The sequence below is a fragment of the Electrona antarctica genome (genome assembly GCF_951216825.1).
Source record: "Electrona antarctica genome assembly, chromosome: 13".
Taxonomy (NCBI): domain Eukaryota; kingdom Metazoa; phylum Chordata; class Actinopteri; order Myctophiformes; family Myctophidae; genus Electrona; species Electrona antarctica.
Genome location: NC_136794.1, coordinates 12,583,009 through 12,610,103, shown reverse-complemented (window position 1 = coordinate 12,610,103; position 27,095 = coordinate 12,583,009). Strand labels below are relative to the sequence as shown.

At 45.2% G+C, this 27,095-nt stretch overlaps 1 protein-coding gene across 6 annotated transcripts; it reads right to left on the bottom strand.

Annotated features, from left to right (window-relative positions):
- On the bottom strand, window positions 1-27,095 carry akap11 (A kinase (PRKA) anchor protein 11). Of its 6 annotated transcripts, XM_079518137.1 has the most exons (13): window positions 26,598-27,095; window positions 24,146-24,269; window positions 23,283-23,391; window positions 21,462-21,572; window positions 21,321-21,374; window positions 20,167-20,298; window positions 18,306-18,558; window positions 12,419-16,826; window positions 11,000-11,140; window positions 6,430-6,516; window positions 5,393-5,439; window positions 4,575-4,774; window positions 1-3,287 (listed from the first exon to the last, which is right to left on the bottom strand). In XM_079518137.1, exons 3-13 carry the CDS (start codon window positions 23,343-23,345, stop codon window positions 3,102-3,104), a joined length of 5,682 nt encoding a protein of 1,893 aa, XP_079374263.1. In that variant the 5' UTR covers window positions 23,346-23,391; window positions 24,146-24,269; window positions 26,598-27,095; the 3' UTR covers window positions 1-3,101. The 6 variants fall into 6 exon arrangements, with proteins under 6 accessions (XP_079374263.1, XP_079374262.1, XP_079374261.1 ...); XM_079518136.1 differs by lacking the exon at window positions 24,146-24,269; XM_079518135.1 differs by lacking the exon at window positions 24,146-24,269 and having other exon boundaries at window positions 26,656-27,095.

Sequence of the window (27,095 nt, the reverse complement as noted above, 5' to 3'; positions counted from 1 at the left end):
GAACATGAAAAAGCTTTATTGTCTCACACACACACACACACACACACACACACTGTAGCTTTAACATTGACAAATATAGTGCTTTCACTTCAAGCTTAGAATGTGTAAACTATTCAGCAATGCCGCTAGGGGAACAAGTAGTGTACAGTGTTATATAACTTACATAAATTATTAAATATCTTATTTGGCAAAGGATTTTACGAGGAAGCAGGAAAAAATAAAAGTACAGATTTGCCTGTCTTAAGGTAGGAGAGAGGCTCAAAATGTAACGCTGGAACATCAGTAACATACTAGACTGATTGGTTGTTGCTAAATGGGCATTGATTCTCCGCAGGTACACATTCATCTTTCACCAACACAAATGGAGCGCTTTAGGAATGTACGGTACACTAAAGAATGGTGCAGTAAAGAAAGAAAGCAGATGTGTTGGGAAAGAGGGGCATGGAAATTTCATAACTTGGCTAAACATTCAGTACATTTGCACCTACTTTTCTGTGCTCTCCCCATTTATCAAGTCCGCTAATCTCAATAGCATTCCTCATCTCCTTACATAAACCCGAGATGCACGCCACACATCGTGTCTCGCAGTTTACACATCTTCAGCACGCCCTCAATAATGTCAATTTCTTCCACAGTTTTTGAATACTGGTTATAACTTGGATATTTGAACAGTAAAATACAGGTTTGCCTGGATGGTGATATATTTACAGTAAATTGTAAACAAGCAACACCCCTAAGTTTTAGGACGCTTGGCAGCCTAGAGATAGAATATAGCGGACAAGGCATCAGCAGAGGCCTACAGCAAAGTGTGGGGAGGTTGACAAAGAAGAACCCCTAATCAGTATTAGGCCTATACAATAATTATAACAGTAATCATATTCAACTGAAGAAGTCAATGAAGATTTAGCCATGCAAGTGAACAATAGTTAATCAATGACAATAAATCAAGGTATTTTACAGGGTTTCAAACTCAAGAAACACAGACTTCCCATCATTCTTGGACCAGAGAATGTTTAGTTTCAGACGCTTCCCCCACAAAAACTGACAAACATAGTTCCTGGTGATACTCATTTGGAGCTGGTGGTAACCCTCAGGGCACGGTGTGTATGAGGACTGACTGAATGCAGGCTCAGTCACCTAGACATGTCAGGTTATTGGGATGTTACTCAGTCAAGGAGGGGAGGGGAGGACTGAGGGAGCCAGAGTGGAAATGCCCGGCCTGTCCTTAAGTCTGGTCAAAAAGTGGCTGATTGTGTGGTCCCGTGTGGGGTGAAATTCAGGGGTTGATGAGTGTATATGTCTACATATGTGTATGACGGGTGAGGGTGGGATGTATGGTGCAGAAATTGTGGTGGCCACATTCCTGCGTCCCACACGGTGACGTGAGGAGCGTGGGTGACAGAATGTGTGACTCTGGGCTTGAGCTATGAGAAGGCTGCCAGCTGTGGCTTGGAGGTACAGGCTGGTGACCATGCCTTTAATTAGAGATAAGACTATATCTGCGTCACTGGATCTTCCCCGGAGTGGACAAGGAGACAGACACCACCCCGCCAAGCATTACACATTACAAACATACAGTAGTGTACCTCCATGATAGTCCCACTGAGTGTACTAGGGCTGGACTGTTACCATCCTAGCCATGTTTTGGCAAAATTAAGTCTTCACCAAGGCCTCCTTCATTAAAATTTTCCGCACGCCATCTTCAAAAAATATATATACTACATATACTTAATGGCTCAAAGAGAACATCATCCATTGTAGATAAATTTATTTTTTACCGTGTTCTGTAAACAAGGAAATTGTTGCATGGTACTATAAGCACTGTTGGGGCATTGTGTCCTGTTGCAAATAAATACGGCCATCTTAATACTGACAAGGCAGCTTTATTAAGTATCGTAAACCATTATCTTTTCAAATGAAGGGCCCATTTGACCATTCTGGCACAATATATTAGGGTATGAATTCATATAATACAGATATGAGTTTTCCAACTTTAAAAGTAACAAACTGCAGGGTTGCACAAGGTTCAAAGGCTTGATATATACTTAGTTGTGCTTGGTATTGCTCACCAAAAATAGATGATATACAAGCTCACAATGCGTGTGAACCTGTTGGGTTCAACATCTGTGTGCACAACATAGTATTAACCTTTTTCCACATTAAATGTTTCTGTTACCTCGGAATACTTGCTGGAAACAGTCTGAATAACAATAAGTGCTACAGACCAATACTTGACTGGGGCAAACAAAGAGCGTCCAAAGAATACAATGGAATTTAATATTGATCGACTATTCTGTGGAATGATTCAATGTCCTGTATTGGGACGATAATGTGATTCCAATTATCTGGAATCCTTCTGGCACTGATAATGCGAGGGTGTGGTGTGGTGTGTCACTGGTCTCCTCAACATGTGGAAACATCACCGCAGAGGTGAGCTGTGGGTTTGACATCATCAGCCCAGCCGCTACGGGGATCCCCTAACAGAAAACACATTCTCTTTCTCGTATTTCACTCATCGCTTCTCCTCGTCTTTTTCTGGTACAAATGGACTGGGCCTTTCTTTCCCTCGCTCTCTCTCTCTGTGTCTCTCTCTCTCTTGCACAAGGGCAGCGAGGTGTGAGTGCTTCAATATAAAAAGGCATAGGTGGGTCGGTTCAGTAAATCAAAGCATGTGCTTATATGCTTAACAAGAAAAAAAAGGAACTGGGGTGGAAAGAAAAAGAAAAAAAGCCCTACAACATAAGTACTCGAGGCATGCAATTCCAAAAAAAAAAAAAAACACACGCACGCACGCACGCTCACAGCCATGAAAATAGATTACAACAGCTCATTGGTATGGCGCCCTCTAGGGGTGGCGGTGTATAAAGCCCTATAACGACACTACAGAAAAGGTTCACTGTACAAGGCAACAGACAGGTCAGGAGTGGGGTGGCATGTGAGCAGTCACTGTGCTGCAGCGCTGCTGGCCATCTCCGTGTGGTGCAACACTGCTAGTGCTCACTAGAGGGCAGGGTTCACAGATACACTGTAAGCAGCATGGGGTGTGTGGGGGGTGGAGGTGATGGGTTTAGGGATGACAGATGAGGGGCAGATAAGACAGCCTAGGAGTGCTCCAGCAGCCACTGGAACAGGGGAGTCTGGTGGGCTTCTCCCCCGACGTGGGGTGGCTCTGCTCGGGGCTGGAGCTGGCCGTTGGACTGGGTCTCTTCACAGTAGCGCAGCAGGGCCTGCAGGAGTTCTCCCACCCGCCACTCCCTCTCTCGGAGCCGTTGGACCACTGTCGGGAGCTGGAGGGGCAGACAGAAAAATGCAGACGTGTGACGACGATGGTGAACATGATGTTATCTAAAAGGTCAGCGGAACGCAGCCTGTAGGCTTCAATTTTGGCGGCACGGAGGCACACAAAGCGCATGGTCATGTAAATAGGTTATGATCTAGCACGGTGGTTTCAGGCCGAGACCCAAAATTGAGCTTGTAGATCAGCTATTGTCACTACTTCTTAATAATTATTATTTTTATGTATGGAATTTCTTAGATTTGTTGTATACAATTATTTTATATGTATTTAAAGGGGAATTTCTCCCTAAACCTTTTTTTTACAAAAGTAAGTTGATAATTATGTATATTGACAAAAAAGAAATATATATATAAAAAAAAAAAGATATAGGGGAACTGGGGCTGGAGCTGGGGCTGCTGCTGGGGGGTCTAACATCAGCTCACGTAGACCAGGAAGAGTGCAGTGTCAACAATGCATGGAGTGTTGCTGTCACATCATCTAGAACAGATGTGAACAAAAAACAACTGCGCGATTGAATAGGAGTTCTAGCGTTAGACCCCTCCAGCCCCAGCTTCATCTCCAGCTGCATAATTATGAACTTACTTTTGTAAAAAAAGGTTTAGGGAGAAATTCCCCTTTAAAATATACACGAGCGCATGGTCATGTAAAAATCACACCCGTGTGAAGTGAGGGGCGCTCTTATCATTGTAATATACTCGCTTTTATCATTATACTAGAGCGGTGCCCGTAGGGCACTGGCCTACCAGGAACGATGCAAGTTGGAAATGCATGCCCCACCCAGATATTATGAGTTGGAGCCTCTACACTATAGCGGTGCCCGTTGGGCACTGGCCTACTTTGACCATATGGACCCTGGGCAGGGGCCCTGTCCAGAGCCCAGGCAGAGGCCTTTTTGTGGCGGTTCTGGACAACCGTGGGACCGACCGACTCGACACCGGGCACTGCACTCCCTGTGGTGGGGTGGAACGCGTGTGTCGAATTTGAAGTCGGTGGGGCGAACGGTTCTCCAGTTACGTGGATTACGTACGTACGTACGTACGTACGTACGTACGTACGTACGTACGTACGTAGTACTACGTACAGAGACTTGGTGAATTTATAGATAGAAGATAGATACATAGCCGATTAGCCATTTGCTCAGACACATATGATGTAAATTCTCCTTTCATTGTCAATGGCAAATGTGACAGAGTTAGGACAAAGAGCTGTATATAGGAGAGGCTAGCGCCACCTCTAAAAGGTAATGGGTGGAGTTGTGATCCAGCAGAGTCGTCACCTGCTGAAGCTCTGTGCCGACGCTCAGTTGGACTTGCGGCAGGTCCACCATGGAGGCTGCCGCCCACTGCAGCATGCTCCTGAGCTGGGGGTCAAGGGTCACGGGCAGAGGGTCATGGCTGAGTTCCCTTACGTCAGAATTCACCACCACCAGCAGGGCCCTGGGAGCCTGCACCTGGGTCCTGTCCACACGCGCCGTCCCTAAAACACAGCAGGAAGAGGAGAAACTCATATTCATCAATTGTCTCAGATGCCTACCAACCTACTAACTGTGGCAAACATGAACACAGCCACAAACAAACAATCACACACACATGTATTTCTCCCTTCCTCTGCCTCTCTGTACCTCACAGCTGCCCCTTGGGTATCAGTCTCCTCCCCAGCCCTGTTTCATTCTGTCCTGGGTTCTCACACCCCCACACTGCACTAGACTTACGTCTAGCTTCAGCCCCACTGGGGGGCGTTCACGCACGCACACACACACTGTGGTTGAATGTGGGGGTGGTAAAATCCCCGACTATAGCATAAGCAGGCAGACAGACAGAGGAGACTCAAGTCCAACTGTTCTGAATCTATAAAGGAGGGGGAGGAACAAGACCTCAAATTAGGAGAGAGGCCCATCTTTCCCCCCTCCAATTCCCTTCCAGAAGTGTGCTACAAGAATATCCTATATCATTTTTACTTTTTAAGTAACATAGCAGAGATCATTTTAGTGAATTGTATTCAAAATTATGTTACGTTTGTAATTAGAATGGAATTTATTAAGGATAGCTGGAAGGTAAACCGTTAGTGTGGCGTAGATAGAAAAAACATCCTTACCACTAGACTCCTCTCTGACTTCAGTCTCCTTGTCTTCAGTACAATCACTGCAAGGCAAGACATACCACACAGATTAGAGAAAGGGGTGGGTGGGCTACGGAGACTGGATGCAAGAGCACACAAAAGACAGGAACATAAGCACAAAAGTATTTATATACTATGCAGTCTCTTTGATGTAAACATAGTGGGAGTTATAAGCCAAAAAGCAATGCATTCAATGCAATCCTGGAGAAAAGGAAATCTTAGACACTGCCTGAGGAAGTAAGTGTTTTACAGACATCTTCCCATCCTACAGTAAATTGACATTCCTGCTTAATGCTTTTTGTCAAATACCAGCAGATAAAAACACAACGCCTTGCAGTGCTTGATAAAAACACAACGCCTTGCAGTGCTTGCCAACACTGGAAATACCTTCTTCAATTTCCAAACTGTACTCCACATCTTTATTTTGCAAATGTGCAAATATTTGCTGTGTGACGTGCCAACAGGTAAACAGTCATTTGAAATGACTCATTTCTCCCACTTTTCAGGTTGTAAATCTGAGTCTTGTTGACACAGCCCTTGGCTACAGACTGCGCGACTCTGCTCGTTGTGATACGAGGATATCATTTTCTTTCCGGACGGAGGACGTCTAGAAGGCTTTCCGAATTCACTTTTTCTTTGTTTTTTGCGCAAAGCGTGGCAGTGAAGACAAGTTGGCATAACTGTGAGGGGTGGGTGTGGGGTGGAGTGGAGTGGTTGGCTAGAAGCGCCAATCTGCTAAAGCCATGCAGAAAAGCAAGCACAGACGCCAGACACAGATCGACAAGAAGAACTTTGGCAAAGGGCCTCAAGCGAACCTTACGAGATGCCACACACAGCATGCACACGCTTCACCTTGAAAATCTGTTATTTATGTTGACCAAGTGGACCCCGTTAAAGGGGGTCCAGCTGGTCTAACATACACCGTTTACGGTTGTAAAACTCTGAGAGTTTAAATGAACACTGAAGATTTGACAGAGTACGGTGAATCAGGTGTTAATGTGCCGGTGACCAACCTGTCACAGGGGGAGAAGGACAGGTGCTCATCACACACATCCCCCTCCAGGCCCAGGCTGCTCCAGCTACTGCTGTTCCCATTGCTACTGGTGGAGAGAAGGAAGGTACACTGAAATCCCCCCGTCGTGTTCATTCAGAGGGAAATTCAACCTAAATCCCATTGTTTCCGATTGTGAGGAACCCATTTTGGACCGAGTTAAAAACATTCACTTTGAAAGAATATTATATTCAAAGATTTGCGCCACATTTTTACAAAAATAGCAGATCTACAAGCTCATAGCGCGCCACCGAGTGGCGCGCTATGAGCTTGTAGATCTGCTATTTTTCAATAGCTACATTATAACAATGTTTAAAACACCAAAAGGGGTTCCCGCCCAAAATGGGTTAATATTAGTGTGGGGGGAAAAAAATTACCCTATGTCTTCGGTGTATTTCCCCTCGAAATAATAATGACAATGATGTGAAATGACACGTAATCGTTTTTTACGATGTCAACGTTTCACTGAGAAATATACATATGGTAATTTTTTCCCCACACTATTTTATCCCACTCACTCAATTGAGGGATTTAGGCTTAAAATCAGCTACGTTTTCCTTTAACTCCGGGAGTATACGAATGGAAGCAAATAGACCCTCACAGGCCCATTTGTACACTCTGTTAGATTAAAGGACCACTTCACCACTTTTCAACATCTCTTCCTATAATTGGTCCTAACTAATGTTCATGATAAAATACCACAATTTTTTTCTACTCAGGTCTGTGTCTCATAGGAAGGCTGTGGGCAGTTCAGAAACCCGTCCACCAGTGACATCATCGATGGTGAATCCAAGCTAATAGAAACGGCAGGCTTTCTTTTCCTGAAAAGTTGCAATGCAAATTGCAATACAAATCTAATACAAATCTAAATATATTTAAAAACAAATCTTGTTTAAAGAAAAATCTGACTAATGATGATGTCACTGGTGGACGGGTGTCCGAACTGCCCAACGCCCTCCTATGAGACAGACTGAGTAGGAAGAAATGGTGGTGTTTTATCATGAACATTAGTGAGGACCAATTATATGAAGAGATGTTGAAAAGTGATGAAGTGGTCCTTTAACACTGAGCATTTTACTGTGTAACAACAAAGGACACAATCACTGTCAAAGTGTGTTCGTGTTTGTTGTGTTTTTGAGGCCATATATCATAACCTCAAATGACACCCGTGTGATTTGTGATCCAATAATAACTTCTACTGCAATGGAACAAACAGACAAGCACATTGTCAAAGTGATGAGCAGTTACGCGAGAATTTCCAAATTATACTTCACTCGAGCGCTATAAGAGTCTATGAAAATAAAATAAAAAAAAGTTAGGGGAATGACTAATGGCTTAACATCACCTTACCAACAACAAAGGTGAGGCTCAAAACAGAAGAGGATTCTCCCTAAATGATGCACGTCTTTCCATCACTGATCCCAGTGATCCCTGTCTGATGTTGATATAGGCATGCTACTGTGGTGTTAGATCATTACATTCTTGTCTTCTCTTAACCCATTTAGACCTGCGCTCGATTCTACAAATGTCTTCTAAATCCTGACAGTTTTCTGAAAAAGCTATGTTTCTATGTCAGTCGTTCTCAAACATTTTCATGTCAAGGACCCCCATCTCAAAATATGTTGTTCCATGAACCCCTCAGAAGCAAAGATTTGAGTTAAAAACATTTGCTCTGAAAGAATATATATTCAGATCAGATTTTCACAATTTCTCCAAAATAGCAGACCTACAAGCTTGTAGCGCGCCACTCGGTGGCACGCTATGAGCTTGTAGATCTGCTATTTTTCAATAGCTAAAGCATGACATAATGCTTAAACACCAAAAGGGGTTCCCGCCCAGAATGGGTTAATCTCGTTAATCCCGTGCATTCCAGTGGGAGGCCGAGCTGGCAACAGAAGTACACACTAATTAGTCAGTGATTAGCCCGCTGGCTGTAGCCTGCATGCCGTCATACTGTGGCGTAGAGCGCACAAGGGCAGGGTGGTGGTTATTTTTGACATCTAAAAATACCTCCTCCGATATGCATTCCCTTGTCTACGGGTTTCTCTCTGCGGTTTCGTGTGAGTGACACATGCTGACAGCTCCTTCATAAGTCCGTCAGCGTGCTCTGTGCCTGCATAAGGCCTCAAAGGTGATTCTTTTTTTTCCCTCCCCTCCCCTCGGGTCGTTTCATCCGCGCGGCGGAAATGGTTTGGAGGAGGCTTTTGAAGAGGGACTAAATGAATTACACATGGTGGACTTTGTTCTTGTGGAAACTGCACCGGGGGCGACAAGAACGCTCAAAAGACACACCTTTAGAAAATATTATGATACCTTCACTTGGCCCGGGAGTCCAAAATAACTAGCTGCTCACACATTCTGCTCTCAGTACCTCAGGACAGAATCTCGCATGTTGACTATCTTTGCTTCCATAGAGATAGCAGGCAGCGCCAGAAAATATCAACAGCAGTTCCCACACTATGCCTTGAGCCTATGACTTGAGACTGGGTGAGACCACGTTGCTGAGACAGCCGAAACTCAGATCTTCTTGTGTACTCTCGTGCCCATGCTCACATCTCACTCACACACACACACAGTACAATGTGCTGGTGTCCGTCCATCCCAGGGAGGGAAACCCAACTTCCTTGAAGCAAATCTGATCCATTTACTCCAACATTCTAATAAGAACTTGGCTGCGGAGGACCGCTAAATCAAAATCTATAACAACATTACCATGAGAGAACACATGTGTAATGCAATATTTGCTCAAATCAGAGAAAATTGGTTCTTGGCAGTGGAGCACCAGCGAGGCTTGCCATGACCTGGGGAAACCTCACGTCCGGCCGTGGCCACGGGAGACTCCTTCCAACCCATGACTGACATGAACCATGGAAGAACGTGCCTTGTACGGCACTCAACTCCCAATTGCTAATAATAGTACTAATAGTAGTGGCAGTAATGATGCCAGATTAACAGGACTGGAGAAACTGGAGAAGCTTTACCCTGTGCTTTAACGTGTAAGGATAGTTGTTAAATGGAAGCAAGCTGGGTTTGGAAAACACTTGGCAACCTTGAGAACATAATTTGAGTACCACACTTTCGTCGTGCTGCTTTACTAGAGCACGATCATCTAACCACTCACAAATAGTGCCATATACCATTATGATTGTATTATAAATGCATTCATATATTACGCACACGCACGCCAATAATTCCCCTGTGCCGATTTATTGGGGTGGCTTCAGCTTCACATTCAGCATAGTGGCTGCTGTCATTTACATTTAGGGTCAGATGTCATCAGCACCAAAGTAATAGGGCACCACCTACACTACAGTATTACAACTTGGTATTAGGTATCACTTACACAAGCACTTCTTCTATGGATATATACCTGAATATATACACAAGTCGACTAGTATTTACATTTTTTGTTGTAATTTCGATTCACTTATTACCTGCCGATTCTTAATGACTGATGCTAATATCTCAGCTTGCAAATAATTTAGATACACATAAGCAGGCTAACATTAACTTATACAATCTTAACCCCTCCCTCCAGTCCGTTTAACTTTGCAAAGGAGTTCAAAGAACGTGAGGAACCAGTGCGACGGCTTCAAGCCATACGTCCATCATATGGGATCTACACTAGCTACTAGTAGCATATAGCTCAATGGTAGCTGCTGTACTATTTACAATTTAGGCTTGAAGCAGACGCTCTTATCTAGAGCGACTTACAAGCACAAGATCGTAATAAGCAGAGTAAGCTAGAACTCTAGTCAATAAACAAAGTAAAGAACAATGTAGTGCCTCAAAGAAACTATAGGATACCAAAAACAAAGAACCTAGCATCTGTCTAAACAACCTAAATTACAATTACAATTCTAAATTACATTCTGCAATAACATGCTTCTTCTTCTTCAAGAATGCAACTATGGTACTATATACTATATGGCATAGTAGTTGAAAATAAATGCATGTAAAACATACATGCGTGCTGCATACATTGCAACAAATCTCATTGACAAACCAAAATCGACTTAGTACTCAACATTAAACAGTTTGTCATTGGGGAGTTAGCAACGTCACGTTGCAGTTTGTTTAATGTTACAGTGTCAAGACAGTATTAGAGCATGCAGCTATGGCAGAAAGACATATGTGCTCTGCTAAAGGGGTGCATAGTCAAACTCACGAGGCGTCGCCAGCTTTTGCATACTTTGGAGGGAAAACTCGTACCAGCGTACTTTGATGTCAAAATGTGTGCCTGGTAACGAAAGATGCTTACAGGTTGGCAGGTCTGCACCCTGCACGTGGATGTCAAATACACAACCTCTGAAACTTGGCTTACGTGATCATCAACAAAACCATGCCAATAAGTCACATTCAAGGTTGTTGGTGCGTCACACACTGGCAAAAGGCACACACAGAGAACTACTGGGTGTGCAGAAATTTGAAAATGAATAGGACTCTGAAATCATCATACATACCTCCGTTGGAACCTGGATGTACTGTACCTGTCACTAGAGGAGGAGGAAAGTGGATTCAGAGTACGGTACCTGTCACTAAGGTGGAGGAAGCTGCTGTTATCATCTGGGGGCTCGTCCTCAAAGCTCAGGTTGGACCAGCTGCCCAGGCTGTCATCTCCCACACTCAGCTGCTGGGACATGGTCGACTCAGTGGCTTCCCTCCCCGGAGAGCTGCCGACACAGAGGATGGAAGGGGGGAAAGGGGACATGATGATTCAATTACATTTCTTTATAAAATAAAACAATGTGCAACTCACGCTAAGGAAACGACTTTGAAAAGGCTAAGCAAGAAGAAATACAGACATTTCAACCTATAAAACTCAAAGAAGATAATGCATAACTAAGGTGAACATCGTGCAGTCGTAGTCAATGCAGTTGGAGGTCATGGTTATCAGTAGCATGGTTTCCTAGAGGCATAGTGAAGTTTTAAGGTAGTTCTCCACCGCACAGACGTTGGCAGGCAGTAAGCATTGGAAAGCTATTGTTGAATGGGCGGTGGGTACACCGTCGCGTCGGGTTCGAAGTTGTAGGGAAGCAGACTTGGTCGTCTTTCGACCATCGGGTAGCAGCGGGCTGACGGAGAGGAGATTAGAGCTCTCTGGTTGGTTGATAGGGACTGATACAGTGCATATAAAAATGGTATACAGTATATATTACTACAGCTCACAGGACTGTGTGTGCTTACGCAAGATGGCTTTTCTCATTCAAACACCAGCTGAAAATGATGATTATGATGAAACGTGGAATGCGAAAGGCTCCTGTGGTGAGTATCCTACATTAGGCTACTCTAATCATGCTAGCTATTTGTTATATTGATCCATGCACGCAGTATTTTGTTGTTCGTTTTAATTAACAGTAAATATGAAAGATATGATAAAGCAAACTAGTTTAAATACATATAGCCTTGTGCCCATGCCCTAAGCACCCTGCAGCGTCTGTATCATTTCTCAAATGATTTAAGCATGTACATTGTTCACATGTGTTTTTTTGTTGAGAAAGACATTAAGCCATTTTTAGCGCCATAGTGGCAGTTTTCTTTCCACACATACCAACCGACTTCATTCAACTGCCAGTCTGTTTGGTGGAGAGCTACCTTTATGGTGTAGTTAGCAAAATGTCAAGTCAAGCATGTCGTTTGTAGACACTCAGTATCAATGTCCATCCACATTGTACTTTCACTAGAAAAATAAATAAATGAGTGATGTTTAAAAGGCGAGATGAATGCATGAAGTTGTAGTAATGAAAATCACTACAAACACCAAGAACTGTGAAAACTTTTACATTACTCAATGGAAGAGAGGTCAATGAAAAACCAAACGACCAAAATCCCGTTACTGTCTGATTTCTCATCAACCAGACCAGAACTTTACAGCTAGCCATAAAGAGTAGCACATGCTCAGGGCAGTAAGGGAAAGCTACTGTAAAGGTGAGTGTGTGTGTGTAGTGTACCTGGCGTTGGCGGTCTGGCAGGCGTTGGACAGCGCCGAGGCCATTATCTCAGTGGTCAAGCTTTCAGCGTAGCTAGCCCCGTCGTGGCCGATGCCGCTGTCTGCATTGAGGCTGGTGTTGCTCAGCTCGCGCTTGGCCGTCTCCATGGCCGTGGACACCATCTCCTCCGCGAAGGCCGCGCTGCAGTCCATGTGGATGTGGATCTTAGGGATCTCAAGCCCACAGAGTCGCTCTGGCCCAGAAGTGCACTCCTGAGCCCTCGTCCTCCACTGGCCTGTCTGGTGTTGGTGGTGGTGGCGGCTGGGTTTGCTGCAGTAGGGGCACTCCTGGGACTGACAGTAACGGCAGGTCCTGTCCCCCAGAGTGGGGCCCAGAGTTGCGCTCTCAGACAGCCTGTCAGTGTGGGAGCATCTGTCCGGGCCTTGTGCCCTCTGGTGCTCTCTGGCCGCATGTCCAGCTGAGGCGAGGCTCATCTCCAGGGTGTCGTCCACTATCTTTCGGGCATAGTGCTCTATGACCTGCATTATCCCACTGCTGTAGACTCCATCACACAGGCTGCCTGTACTGTGGTAGTGCCTGCCTTTAGCCTCCTTGGACAACAGGGGGCAAGAAAAGGAGTTCCTGATGAGATTCTCCGTCATGCCTTCCAATTTGGATTGCTTATAAAGGCATGAATCCGTCAGAGACTTGGGCAAGCGCACAGAGGACGGGCGCAGCTTGCGTGTGACATCACAGGTGATGTTGTACGCCAAGGACTCCGCAAAGTTGACCAAGTTGCCGTACTCCCTCTGGCTTTGTTCTTCAGAGTCCCTGCAGCTACACTGGCCCTCCTGACCTGAAGGAGAACTCATCGTCCCTATTCTGTCCCTGGGAATAGAACCCTCGTAGCCAGTCGTCTTCCATTCCTCTGGTAGGGACCTTGAGGTGTGAAACCGGCCAGTGGAGGGTCTCTGCTTTATCTTGCGAGCAGCGTGTGCCAAGCCAAGTTTGATGGAGCGGTAGGCCAACCGGCTGGCATACTGGTCGAGGACCAACTCCCTACTGCCTCCCTCCTTCTTGAGAACCCTAATGAGGTAGCCGGCATATTCGTCCGTCACGCTCTCACAGCTGGGGTACTCAGAGGACAGGCCAGAGCTGGAGGCAGTGGTCGTGGTGGAAGACGAGGGGGAGGGAGGGTGGAGGACAGAGTTAAGCAGGGCACTGGACCACTGCTCGGCCAGCCTCCCCACTCTGGAGTCTCTACTACTCTGCTCTGTACTGGGGAGGAGCTGGTGGTGGTAAGGAGGACATTCTAACCTGGAGTCCAGGCTCCTCCTCCTGGGAGCTCTGCGGTGGGGACACTGTTGTCCAGAGCCCACCATCCTCTTCACGTCACTGATGACCTCTCCTGCAACCTCCCCGGCATAGACCCACAGTGTGTTCAGGGTCTGCTCCGAGAACTGGGCCGTCACGCTGTCTCTCCTCCCCCCCTCTTCTCCTCTCCCGGCCGTGCTGTCCATCGCCGTCCCCAGGGTGTCCATCTCCGTCGCCATAGAGACAATGTGGTATGCCAGCCTCTCAGCATAGTGGAGGGCTTCCTTGTTTGACATTCTACGACCCGATGACAGGTTGAGCTCAGGTCGGCGAACCCCCGTCTCCCAACACCTGGCAGCGCCAACGACACCTCCATCTTCTTCCTCCTCCTCCTCCTCCTCCTCCCCCCCTTCCTCATTGCCCTCCGCCTCCTCAGACAGAGACCTCATGAGTTTGAGCATGAAGTCGGCCTTGTCTGCCTCGGGCGTGGAGTCCTTTGACCCCGGGTCAGGCTGATCGTGTGGAGTGGGAGGGGGAGTCGCAGGGGAGAACTCTTTCGCCAGCTTGCCTTTCAGCTTTTTGGAAAACTGCCTGATCTGCTTCTCCTTGGACAGCTCAAGTGGCTGCTGGGGGGTGGAAGGGGGCGTGCCGGGGGTCCCACTAGATTTTAGACTAGAGCTTGGGGACGAGTCACCACCGGGCGCTGGTGACTTCCGCCGTGCTCCTGCTTCTGAACCCGGCACGTCCAGTGTGTCCTTAATCATCACGGGGTGCGTCTCGACCATGGGTCTGGTCCTGGAACTAGGCTCGCAGGTGGCTCTATCCTGACTCTGAGAGGGACTAGTGTAAGATTCAATGGTGAATCTCTGCACAGTCACCTCTCCCTTCCTCATAGACCCACAGTCTGTACTATCATATCTGAAGCTCTCCTGGCCAGCTCCATCTTTTGAGGGGGAATCTGGGACATCATCACTGACCGTGTCCGTTCTGGAAGAGGAGTCTCTCCGGCTTCCCATCTTCGTGAAGAACTCGGCACAGTCACCGAAACCCTTTTTCATTTTTGTGGCAGTTATTAGCTCACATGCCTCGTTTACGATCATATCCACCATGTTGCCAGAGAAGTTCTGGAAGGGTTTTTTCCCTTGGGAGGGCTCTCCCTCTGCGGCCGGGTTCTCATTGTCATGGGAGGAGTCGGTCTGTGTGGCTGTGGTTGTGTCAGAGGAGGCTGCCGTCACCAGGCTCCTCCTTGGGCTGGTCTGGGAGGTGTGACAGACCTCCTCAGCAGACTGGATATGGGAGAGGGCCTGTCCAGCCTGGGGAACAGGAACACAGCTGGCCATGCCAGACACAGTTAACAAGGCTTTTTTCACTGTACAGCCAGATTCTTCACCTGAGGGACCAGGGGCTGCTTCCGCCGGGCTGGTGTGGAACACTTGCTGCTGGCCGTTGGTAGCACTGCAGGTATGAGTGGTGGTGTCCTCTGCACTGACATAGTAGATGTTGTCTAGAGAGACGCTGATGGCTGCCTGACTTGTAAAGGCCACGTCAGCCTGGGAGAGTTCAATGAAGGCCTCTTGGAGAACTGACTCAGACAGATCCGAGGCGTAGGAGGTCACCACCTCCTCTTCTTCCTCTTCATTAAGCCCAAAAGGCCAGTTGCTCGGGTTGAGAGGGGTGGACGGGTGGGAGAACTGACAAACCTCCATCATGCCCTCAAACACTAGCTCCTCTGCGAGGTCGGCAGCAAAGCTTGCCACGGTGCTGTGGAACATCCGCTTCTTCACGGCGAGGAATTCCTTCAGAGCGCCGGTTACAGCCTCTCCAACCAGGAAGCCAGCCAGACCACTGATGGCCCGCTCTTTCAGCACGTAGGCATGGCGCATGCCAATCTCATGGAACGCCATCTGAAACACGGAGGACGTAAGCCGGGCAGCCAGGTGGCAGAGTGTGGTGGTGCAGGTGGACACGCCCTTTTGGAGGTCTCGCAGGGCACTGCCCAGGCTCATCTCCACCAGATCTGTGGCAAACCTCTGTATGCCATCCTTCAAAGACTGAGACTTCTGCTGCAGCTTGGCCACGGTCACGGTTTCCTGGATGTCCGACAGTTTCATCAGGTGACCCGATGGATTCTGGAACTCCTTATGGCAGACACAGCTGAGGTTCTTGTTGTCACTGATGTCTGTGGGCGACTGGTAGCCACACACGGAACCCAAAATCTCTTTGGAGAGACTATTGGCAAAGTCAGAGTAAGTCTTATATAGTGAGCAAAGGTCCTGGGGTTTACGCAATTCGGAGCCATCCCCTCCATTCCCGTCGGCCTTCCAGAAGTATTCCAGAAGCCCACTCCCACCAGTGTCTCCCAAGGGACTGAAGGCCGATGAGCTGACGGGGCTGAAAAGTGACCCGCCGCTCTCTTCACAGGAGGTTCGCACGGGCCGGGGAGAATCGGGAACGTCGGAGTGGGGGGAGTAGGGAGAGCCAGGTTTCAGAGGAGTGGGTTTCTTCACATTAGCAGGGAGCGTGGGCTGGTCAAAGCGGTGAGGGTTCATGCCCTTGGTGGAGCAGCCTCGGGACACGTACTTGGAGCCACTGACGCTAGTCTCAGAGGGCCTTTTTTTCTTCTTGTGGACGGTGGCGGAATGAGCGGCGTCCAGGGGCAGAGTCAGAGTGCCACACTCTGAGCTCAACTCGTCCAGATCGTCAAACTGATCGAAGCTGTCAAAGAACTCACTGACCTCCGAGTCGGAGTCTTCAACTCGCTCTCGGGGTCCCCCCGGCACCTGGGGGATGTCCAGCTTCGCCAGCAAGCTCTTCTGGTAACCCACCTCGTCCAGGAAGATGATAGGGCTCGGGCTGGAGCCGTCAGAATCCTCCGAGTCGCTGAGATTGGTCGAGGACGAGGGTAGACAGATTCCAGGGTTATAGTGGGTCCACTGGGATTCCACCCCCGACGACCTCTGCACAGTGACAGACACCTCGGGCTGTTTGGCTGAAGACTTCTTGGAGGAGGAGCTTATGATCACACGGGAGCCCGATAGGTCCTTTCGTCTCTTGTGGGCCGGGACCGTCTGGGATGCTACGTCCCTCTTTTTACCATGGTAATAGGGTGATGCAGCTGGAGACGGAGATATGTGGAAGAGGAGAGAAATGTGTTAACGCACTGATTTTGTGCAACAAGCTCAAAGTAAAATAGGACCAAGCTCAAAGTAAAATAGGACAGCAAAAGAGAAACAAATTAAGGGAGTTCAGCAAAGGAAACTATAGAGCTGTCAGTCAGTGTTTATCCAATTCATTCAGGGCCACTTTGCCTTCTATCGTCTCACTCAACAGCCAGCAACTAAGCTTGCACTGCGTTGATTGGTTAGAAAGATCCTTGATCACTGTGGCATTGTCATTTTAAAACCAGAGTGGAGTAAAGAGAGAATGGAAGTCCAAAATATTTGATCGTCATGTGGCGTCAACCATGAATCAGTTCCCGGAGGTCCTCTGGTGGGCGTTTTTAATGCATGATCACACTAGTAATCAATAAATCCAGCTATTTACAATGTACGTAGCGTATGTAATTACATCAATGTCATAAAGTTGGCTTCTATTTAAGTGTGAACAGCTAATGTTACCAGGCTGCCTGCTTGACAAATTTTAAGACGTTAACTTGTTAACTTGGTTAACAACTATATTGCTGTTGCTTATTGCTTTAAAACCTTTTTTAACCCATTAAAACCGGGAAAGCATCCGTTTCATTTTAGATTTTTGTGTTGGCTACAGTATGCAAAAATAGCAGCGAGCTTGTACATCTGCTATTTTTAAACACTTGAAAAATCTTGAAAGTGTGAGAACTACCGATTTGATTTAGAAGGCATTTTGTAGAATCAGCCTCAGCTCTTCATGGGTTAAAAGTGCACCACAAATGGTCTTATGTTCTGTTGCAACGCTACAGTGCTGGTGAATAAAGAAACCAGGAAGCGCTGTGTGATTATTGCTGTGATTATCAGAAAATGAAAAACAGGTGCTCTTTGGAGAGGGACCAATTGTAGGTTAACACGTTTAAGTTCCTTCCCTTGACAACCTGTCAACACTTGGCTGACAACCAAGAGTTAAAAGCATGTCCAACGTGTCCGAAACGCGTTTTTCTTTTTTAACTTTGCCAAGCCAACAGCCATGATTAAATAAAGTAACTCAACTGAGCGGAGTTCCTTGGATCTTTAAGTTCACCTGTTTTTTCACACTTGGATGTCAGCCTACTACTACAAGGGAAGGAACATAATTGTATTAAAAAGGTTTGAAAATAATTCATCCATTGGATTGGAGTGATTGCAGTCAACAGTCCGTCTTTACGCCACTCTGGTTAACCCATTTTGGGCGGGAACCCCTTTGGTGTTTCAAACATTATGTTATAATTTTGCTATTGAAAAATAGCAGATCTACAAGCTCATAGCGCGCCACCGAGTGGCGCGCTACGAGCTTGTAGGTCTGCTATTTTTGAAAAATCGTGAATTTTAGATGGTTTAGAAGGATTTAGAAGATTTATTTTTAATTTCGAGGTCAGGCCTAAATGGGTTAAAACCCATCTACACAAGTTCTTATGCATCGTCACCCGTGTCCTCTTCCTCCAGATGTTCCAGGGCCGTCACAAAGTCATCCTCAATCGATGACACAGACTGGTTGGTGTCGTCTTCCTCCTGGTGGCAGGGTTCGGCCGTGCCCCTGTGAAGGGCTTGCAGCTCCAGGGCGTAGCGGACACCTGCTGCGTAGCGTCCCAACAGGCCCACCAACGATGACACGCAGGCCTGAGTGCAGGAGCTCGGGCCGGGACCGTGTCTCAGAACACATATCGCCTTTAACCAGCACTGTGTGCAGAGACAGAGAAATAGAAAAAAGAGAGAAAGTTCAGATTAGTATGATTTAGTGACACAAAATGATAATAATAGACAACGTAATCTATTCTATGATTGAACATACTGTAATAGGTAGTCCTTGCCATGAACAGGCATCTATCTCAAAATCACTGCATCATTGAGAAACAAAATCAAGAGAAGTTGACAAGTTAGCATCGAGGCCACCAGTAAAGGGCCACGCCAGAGAGGAAAAATAGGTCACGGAAAATCCATCCAGCTTCGACATCTAGTGCATGTTGTTTGTCCGATGTATTCATATCTTGAGGCAGAGATGGTTTCTTCTCATGAATCACAAAATGCAAGTTATCTTGCATACAATTCAGCACCAAAAATAGACTTCTGCCTATGTATTACAGTTGTTCTGAATCTGATACCAATACTAGTGTCATAAATGCCTTCGATACAGCCTAGAATTCTGGATTGGGTCTCTGTGAGTTAAGTCTATGCACCGATCCGATATCACATAATTTATCACAAGATAATAGCTCATTTAAGTTACACAGGAAAACAACACATACAGTGCTAGCAGAGAGTGTAACGTCAAGTCAGAGCTAGCAAAAATGTCAGCAATCACCAGTAAAGTTTTTACCCAAGTGTATATATATATATATATATAAAATAAAATAAAAAACTATGCCAGTTGTAAATACATCCCTACTGCCAAGGAATAATCATCTCAGACATACAGATTAAAAAAAACAAATACAGCACTTGCAACCAACTGGTGAGGAGAGTCTGCGTACCATCAATGGCTGTCACGCTACTGAGAGCCCCAGACACAAGACAAGCTAATCATCTGAGAGCCTTTGGCTTCACAAACTCGCTGGAATTCACATGGGACTTTTCTTTCTCCCAGTACTACAGACGGGCAGCTGGAAGTGCCTTGTTATGGCTGTGCTCTTGATTGCGGTTTGATTATTTGTTGCATATGCAGAACACTTCACTACTTAGCCCTACCTCTCGTCTGTGCCTGCGCTGTAGGGGCAGGCGGTCCCACTGTCTGCAATACAAAACCCACAACAAAAGCCATACGGTGGGCCACAGGGTCTTAACCCTGCACACACAGCTGCAATTTCGAAGAAAACAAACTTCTTCTGTCCTGCCACCTGTGTTTGCCTGAGAGGGTGAGAGCAACATCTCACAGCTGTGCGTATACAACGAGGAACCGCACCTTTGGTCTGAAAAATGAAGAAGGGGTGAAAACGGGGGGGGAGGGGGGGGGTGCATACTTAGTTTAGACTAGTCATTGGTTAGATATGGGTTAAGTTTAGGTGTGCTGCCCCATGGGAGGTTAGGGTTAGGGTTTGAGATAGGTTGTAGTACTAATGACTGGTCTAACCAATGACTAATCTAAACCAAGTACTGTCTAAACTAAGTACCCAAAACGGGAAGGTTGTAAACAAAGAGGAAGTGAAGACCTTTTTGCTGTGCATTCGCTCGGTCTCATATCCCTTTTCTCCAGTGTTTGTGGTCTGCTCACACGTGCTACACTTATACACATCTAGAATGTATTCTTATGAAGTTTTCTCCTTTGACACAGGTCTTGGTCATGGTCTCTACCTGGGTGCCGGTATCCTTGCGTTCGGCCAGCCAGCGGGAGTCCTTTAACATCAGCACCTCGTCGTTCTTCAGACTCTGGATGTGGACGGACTTTAGCAGCTCACACAGCTCCCCCGGCAGAGAGGAAAGAGCCTAGGAAACAGGACCAATAAGTTAGCCTTTGGCTCAAATAGTAGACTGCTAGCTCAGATGAGAAGTGGTCTCAGCATAGAAAAATAATGGGTGTCGATCATCTAGGATCCCAGATCCTGTGATAATCACATTCATTATCAGCACTGCTAATCTGATAAACTTGATACATTACATAATGACCCAGTACTGTTTATGAAGCCCGTCACAGGGGCCTAAAACATTTATACGGAATAAAGTCGAGCAATTACTATAGTCTAGTTGCCTCTGGCAACCACACTAATAACATTTTAATTGCAGACTCTAGCTCTACAGATGGATGTTGAATGGATCTTAAAGCCAGGGCAACGGATCATTTTAAATGCTGGATTACAGGAAAAAGATGCCCATTGACTAAAACGTTGCCCAACGTCCTTATTGTGCAAGCGTAGACAATGTGCGGGTCATTTTATTGTATTCTAAGGCTGGATATTCAAATTATGTGGAGGAGATTTTTTTTAATGTCAGAGTGGACTGAAGGAAGTCCACCCTCACAAACTCATTCATAGGCCAATATTCCACAAGTAGTACGGTCAATACAGTGTACAGTACATCCAAGAACTTCCTCCACTGGTGATGTCATCACTGTGCAGTTCCATTCTCCTACCTGTTGGATCACCTTTTACATATTTTCCATTTCCATATAATTATATGAAGAAATAAACTGACATTGTCATTTCGATATGGAGTAGTATTTAAACATCAGAAGTTATCCCTCATCTGCAGTCCTACGTTTAACCCATTTTGAGTGGGAACCCCTTTTGGTTATACATTATATTATAATTTAGCTATTGAAAAATAGCAGATCTACAAGCTCATAGCGCGCCACTCGGTGGCGCGCTATGAACTTGTAGGTCTTGTAGAACTTGTAGGTCTTTCCGAAAATTGTCATGATTTAGAAAACTTTTTTTTAAAAATTTCGACGTCAGGCATGAATGGGTTAATATGAACATTTTAACCATCATACACCGTACTGTAAAGCTTACCTGAAGAGTGACATCTTCACCTTCACAGTGACCAGGCAGACACACAAAATGGATCTGAGGAAGCACAACCATGGTCAGTCTCAAGGTCTTTCTTTTACGTGATTAGACGTTGTGTGCGTGCCGTGTGTGTAGTAGACAAACCTCTGTTAACTTTGTTGTGTCCCTTGTCTGCAGCTCCAGGTCGACACTACACAGCTCTTTTTTGTTCCTCAAAAGACTCTTCACACACTGTGGTCCGCTGTCACGAACAGTCTACAAACCCAGACATTTATATAATGAAGTCCAATAGCAGCGCTATCAATTGTTATTAAATACAACAGGCTTTGAGGACCATGTGGAAAACTTTAGCGCTAGCGATTTGGCCAAAATACTATCGACAGTTTCGTCACATGGCGTCACTCATTAATGAGTTCCCGGAGGTCGTCTGGTGGGCGATATATTGATTGCATTAAACAGAGACAGAAGTTAGAACTGTTGGTCACAGTAGTAATCAATAAATTCTTCCAGAGAAAATACCTAAATCTAAATTTCCGAGGGCCCCTCCTATGCCCAGCTTCCCGGGATTGTGTGAAAACAAACATTGAAGACGGAAAAGTGTAGACTCAAATTGTGATTGGCCGGCGTGATTGGGTGGGAGGTGTGCCATTGGTTGAGCATCGCATAACGATTGTGCCACGGGTGACACCCGTTGTATTATGTGGCTGCTAGAGAGATGTCAGGTATTGCGCAATACGCAAGAGATACACTACCTCTTAAGCTATGCCCGTGGCTGTTGTATGGCTTTGCGAATGCTTTCATTGGAGTAGTACGATAAGAGGATTGGCTGATTTTGGCTTTTTGACTCAAAGGATTTCAGGAAGAAGACTGGAAATGCTGGGAAAAAATATTATATTATTATTATAACCTCTATATATTATCCTATATAGAGGTTTAATGTTTGTTTTTAGTTCAAAGTTTGTTTTAAAAACGCCATTGACAATAAAGAGAATTTAATGTTTGTTTTGTCTCGATGTTTGTTTTACATCATGTTGTAAAACAAACGGGTGTGATTTTTTTGCATATATATATATATATATATATATATATATATATATATATATAGGGCTGAAAAGTGAAGATGGGAAAGTGAGGATGCAAATTGTGATTGGCCAGAATGAGATGATGTATGGCAATGTATGATGAATGATAAGAGCGCCCCTCACTTCACAGTTCAAAACAGGTGTGATTTTATATATCACTCATTCTTGAGATAAGGAATAACATTTTTCTAAAATGGGACATTTATGCACTTCATAACTGATTCAGGTCAACTCCATCAGACACACTAAAATCCCTGTTATTTTAATTTGATAATTTCAACAATAATATAAAGTGACTCCTCAGTCATCCTATAATGGCTTTCAGTAATCAAGTTAAGTAATACAATTAATTAAATATTTGTTTGTTCCAATATTACACTATTCTGAAATATCCCATTTCTAAATTCCTTCATTTGCAACCTTGACTTTCAATATTAGAACATAAAAACAATGTTGTCTGTGATTGGTTAGCTGATTTGCTCGTTTACATATGACGTACATTTTTTTATGTCAAATTTACTTCAATGTCAATGGCGTTTAAGGTATTGATGTTTAATTTACGTCATATTTAGCGGACATTTGACCCAATTTCTCCGTTCATGGTCAATGGCAAATCTTGAGACTTGTGGGGACAAAAGCTGTTTAAAGGGCATCAAAAATAAAGGGCATCAAATCAAATCATCGCTATGGTTGGTGATCAGCCAATCACAAGCCAATGTTACTTTACACAAACCCGGAAAGCTGGGCATAGGAGGGGCTAGCGCCCTCAACAAAAACAACACGGCAAAGGAGCGATCATGGATATCATGATGACAAGGTAAAGTACACAACCTAAACCTCTAAAGGTTTACGATACAGTAGATCATAAACATGGGGGTTGCACCTCTTTCCGGATGGATGCTCTGGTCCTGAGTGGGACTCCTCTGATACGGGCGCAGGCGTCCATAGCAACAGAGGGCTGGGCGTGGCTGGCTGATTGGCCCGCCACTCACCTATTCAGAAAAGGAGCAGAGAGAATAAGTGATGGTTGGTGGACCACTAGTTTGATGGGAGTATCACGTTCCATCCCCACTCGACTCCCATATAAAAGCCGAGAACTGTATCACTTTCTTTTCCTCAATCTACACCAGAGTTACAACAAGACCTGGAATTTCCATCGGTCTTTCACGCTACTACTGTAGTCAGTGTAGTGTGAAGGCTCCCCACAACTCAATAAAAGTAGTGATGGTATCAGTGAGCTGTGAAAAGTGGAAGCAACATTAGGAAGAGGCCAATAACAGGGAGTACAATCTGGAGCGGTCAGGAGGAGTGTGATTAAGTCCCGAGTGTCAAATAAACAGAAATTAGGTCTTAGCCAGCCATTCTTTAACAAGACCAAAAGGTTTTTAAATGATGATTAGACAGGCTCAAGCATGCGACACAAATTACAAAGCATTTAACCTGACTCATGAGAAACACATTTTCATGATTTGGGCTTGTGGGTCTTTTGTTTGTGCACAAGGACATAATCTTATAAGAACCTTGTGAAAAATATGAAACGGGTTCTTAGAAGTAGTTCAAGACTTATTATCCTGACGGTGAGGTTAGTATAAATGTAGGCTCATTTTTTCCTTTGAAATTCTTTAAACACTCCGGCCTGCATCAATGATCAAACAGTGAGGCAAGAGAACAGGGGTGTGTTCTGAACCAGAGGAGGGGAAACACACTCGGTAAGCATGACAGCGCTAAAGGCGGCAAAATATTTACAGTGTACAAGGAGGAAAAGTTTCCCAAGAAATCCAAGCCTTTCCTTTGAGGTGCTGTCCAAAGCAGCCGGTCGAGTCTAGACACACGGGCAGGCGGTCCTACGGATCAGCCCCCATCCTGCGCCCTGAGAATCGGGAGGAAAAAGCGCATGCCACTGGCTTCCTCTGGCAATCCAGGCCCTGCTAGCTTCTCACGGGTGCATTAGCGGGCTGTTCAAAAACAACAAAGCCAGCCACTGCTGCCTAACCTCAACTATGCAGCACATCCCGGCTCAGTCATGAGAGAAGGAGTCACAATGATGGCCATTATGGCAGTGAATATGCATCTCTAGAACAGGCAGGGTTGGCATTAGCAAAGCCGCATGTTGTAGCCTGTGGTGTGCGTGTGTCTGTGTGTAACTGCGTTTTGGGATGCAAAATGCACCCTATTTTAATCCCTGCCTACTAGGTCTTCTTTGAGCAGGCCACCATTGGGCAGGCTAAGAAAACTGTGTCTGACCCCTCCCATGTACTATACCCTGAGTATATGTAGGTTAATGCCGTCAGGTAGGAGGTACAAGGTCCATGCGTGGAAATATAATTGGTACAAGCATCCTTTGTCCCTCTATCAATTATACCCCGGCCCTTAACTGAGTAGTTGTAGAAGGTTTTGAGATGTGCTAAGGTGCTGCTCTTTTTTTAAATAGGCATGTTGGCTTGGGTGATTTATTTATTATTTATATGGTGAAGGGTGATATAGTATAGGCCTAATAAGCTGTACGAGTCACTGTGTAGTGTGTACCTTATTGTTTTGTAATACTATTTTGTATGCTGCGGGTCTGTGTGTCCAAGACAAATGTCTCCCCTGGGAGACAAAATAAAGTAACCTCGCTCGAACCTTGTTTTACATAGCCTCAGCACTCATTGGTTTCTTAACTTCCTCAGGGTTAATTTCGAATAGATAAATCCATGTCTCCAGAATCAAAATAGATCTTATTTAACTAACCGAGCAGTTGAGTTAAGGTATACCAAATGTAATCTTGATGTAAATTATTAGCCCCAATTTGCAACACTTGATTTTTTAGAATCTAGAGTTGCAATACCCTCCATTGACAGCCCATTCATCCAAATTGCTTTTGCGATCAACATTGCAGCTGTAGGGAAACCTTGACTTATCCTCTTTCAAACGGCAAAGCGTTTGTTTCATAAAAATACACTGTAGACATGTTATGTCTAAGCTACTTTCTGTCAAGAAATTCCATGCCGCGATACTGTTCAAGTGTTGGACTTTGGAAGCACTCGTTTTTATTAACGGGTCGTGCTGCTGCCTCCTGCATCATGTGCAAATTCGAAACAGGTGGTACGCCGGGCCGTTCAGTGACTTCAACGAGTGCTTCCAAACTCCAAGACTTAGAAAAAGAATCACCTGCACATCATTTCTTGGGTCAATGGGATGTCAATGGAGGGTATTGCAACTCTAGATTCATCCCATTATAAAAAAATCTAGTGTTGCAAATTGCAGCTAGTAAATTATGAAACTTCCAATAATTCATCTGGTAGAACGGCAGCACGTTTTTTGAGGGGTACTGGGGTAGGGGTCTAATCACCTTAACAAAAGGTAACCGTGTAGTCAGAGAGTGTGCATCTTGCAGGTATTTTCAACATGGAAAGACACAGCATTCCGTGAGACCAGAGAAACCAGGTTGTCATGGTTTAATGAAGTTATACTTTGTGTACTAACTTATACGTTTGCTGGGGGAAAAGGCAATGACACTATGCTTGCATGATGATGATGACATGGACTAGCTACTGACCTCTACACGGAAACAAAACAAGCATTAATAAGCTAAGCACTCAGTCACTGAGTCATGAGGAACAATTCATGTGATGTCCACACAAAGTGTCACAAGTTAACATCCATTTGACACATACCTGCAAAGGTGACAATTGCTAATCCGATAAATCATCGCAAATACATAATTATTACGTATGATCATGAATGTTAATTTTAGCCTATGACAACCAGTCACCCACTAACAAATTGTATCATAATATTACACAAATTCAACGGTCGGTGACTGCTGTGTAATGAAAACAACAACAACAACAACAACAGCAGCGCAGCAGCAGGATACAGGAGACCACCACTGTATTCTCTTCACGTTGGATGGAGATGTTTTCAGATGATTCAATTAATCGACGTTATTAAAACCATGCAGTGCCACGCTCACAACATGTAGTAATTTTGAAGACACACAGAAGAAATCCATACATTATGTCAAAGTGACAGAATTACATTAAATATCATATTATTGTTGATAGTTTGTCAGTCAATATCAATAATATAGCCATATAGCATTAAAGGCCTCGTTCAGCTCGGCCTGTGATGTCAGCTATCAGTAGCAGCAGGCTAACGTTAGCAGAGTCAGGACACGGCAATACATTACAGGCGTTAACTATCAAAAGAAACGTACATTAGTGGCGGTTTACTGGATGTCCAAAGTGTCTTTGTCGAATGGTAATGTCTCTCACCGTTCAGTGTAGGACTGTGGCAGGGTTGACGATATCCAATGATTTCATGTGCGCCGTAAGGACGATTCGTTCATTTTTGCACAGCTTCTTTGCAGCAGGATGTAGCTAGCTTGAGAGTAGTGTGTTTTTGTAGCACTTCAGCTGGACTTGATGCAGTCAAAGCATGATCGACCCGGATCACACTTAGCTACATATTATGTAATGAGTAATACGAAAAGATGTCGCGGCGTAGGGGGTAATCCTTTTCCAGGTGACACATTTGGATCAGTCAGACTTCAGAGCCCCCCTACTCTGAAAGCTCATACAAAAGACTTACTAGACGTCGATAAAATACAACGGTATTCTTGGTTAGTTTCACCTACTCCCGAAATGAATAAAAATTCCCATCACCAAAAATGACAGTCCATGAAAACAAGGCTGATTCAGGCGAAGATAATCGC

Excerpts from the sequence above, each read along its gene's own strand:
- akap11 (XM_079518137.1), bottom strand. The coding sequence starts at position 23,345 with ATGGACGCCTGCGCCCGTATCAGAGGAGTCCCACTCAGGACCAGAGCA. Across the intron at positions 20,299-21,320 it reads GTGAAGATGTCACTCTTCAG|GCTCTTTCCTCTCTGCCGGG; the intron begins GTAAGCTTTACA and ends CCTGTTTCCTAG. Across the intron at positions 4,775-5,392 it reads AGTCAGAGAGGAGTCTAGTG|GGACGGCGCGTGTGGACAGG; the intron begins GTAAGGATGTTT and ends GCTGTGTTTTAG.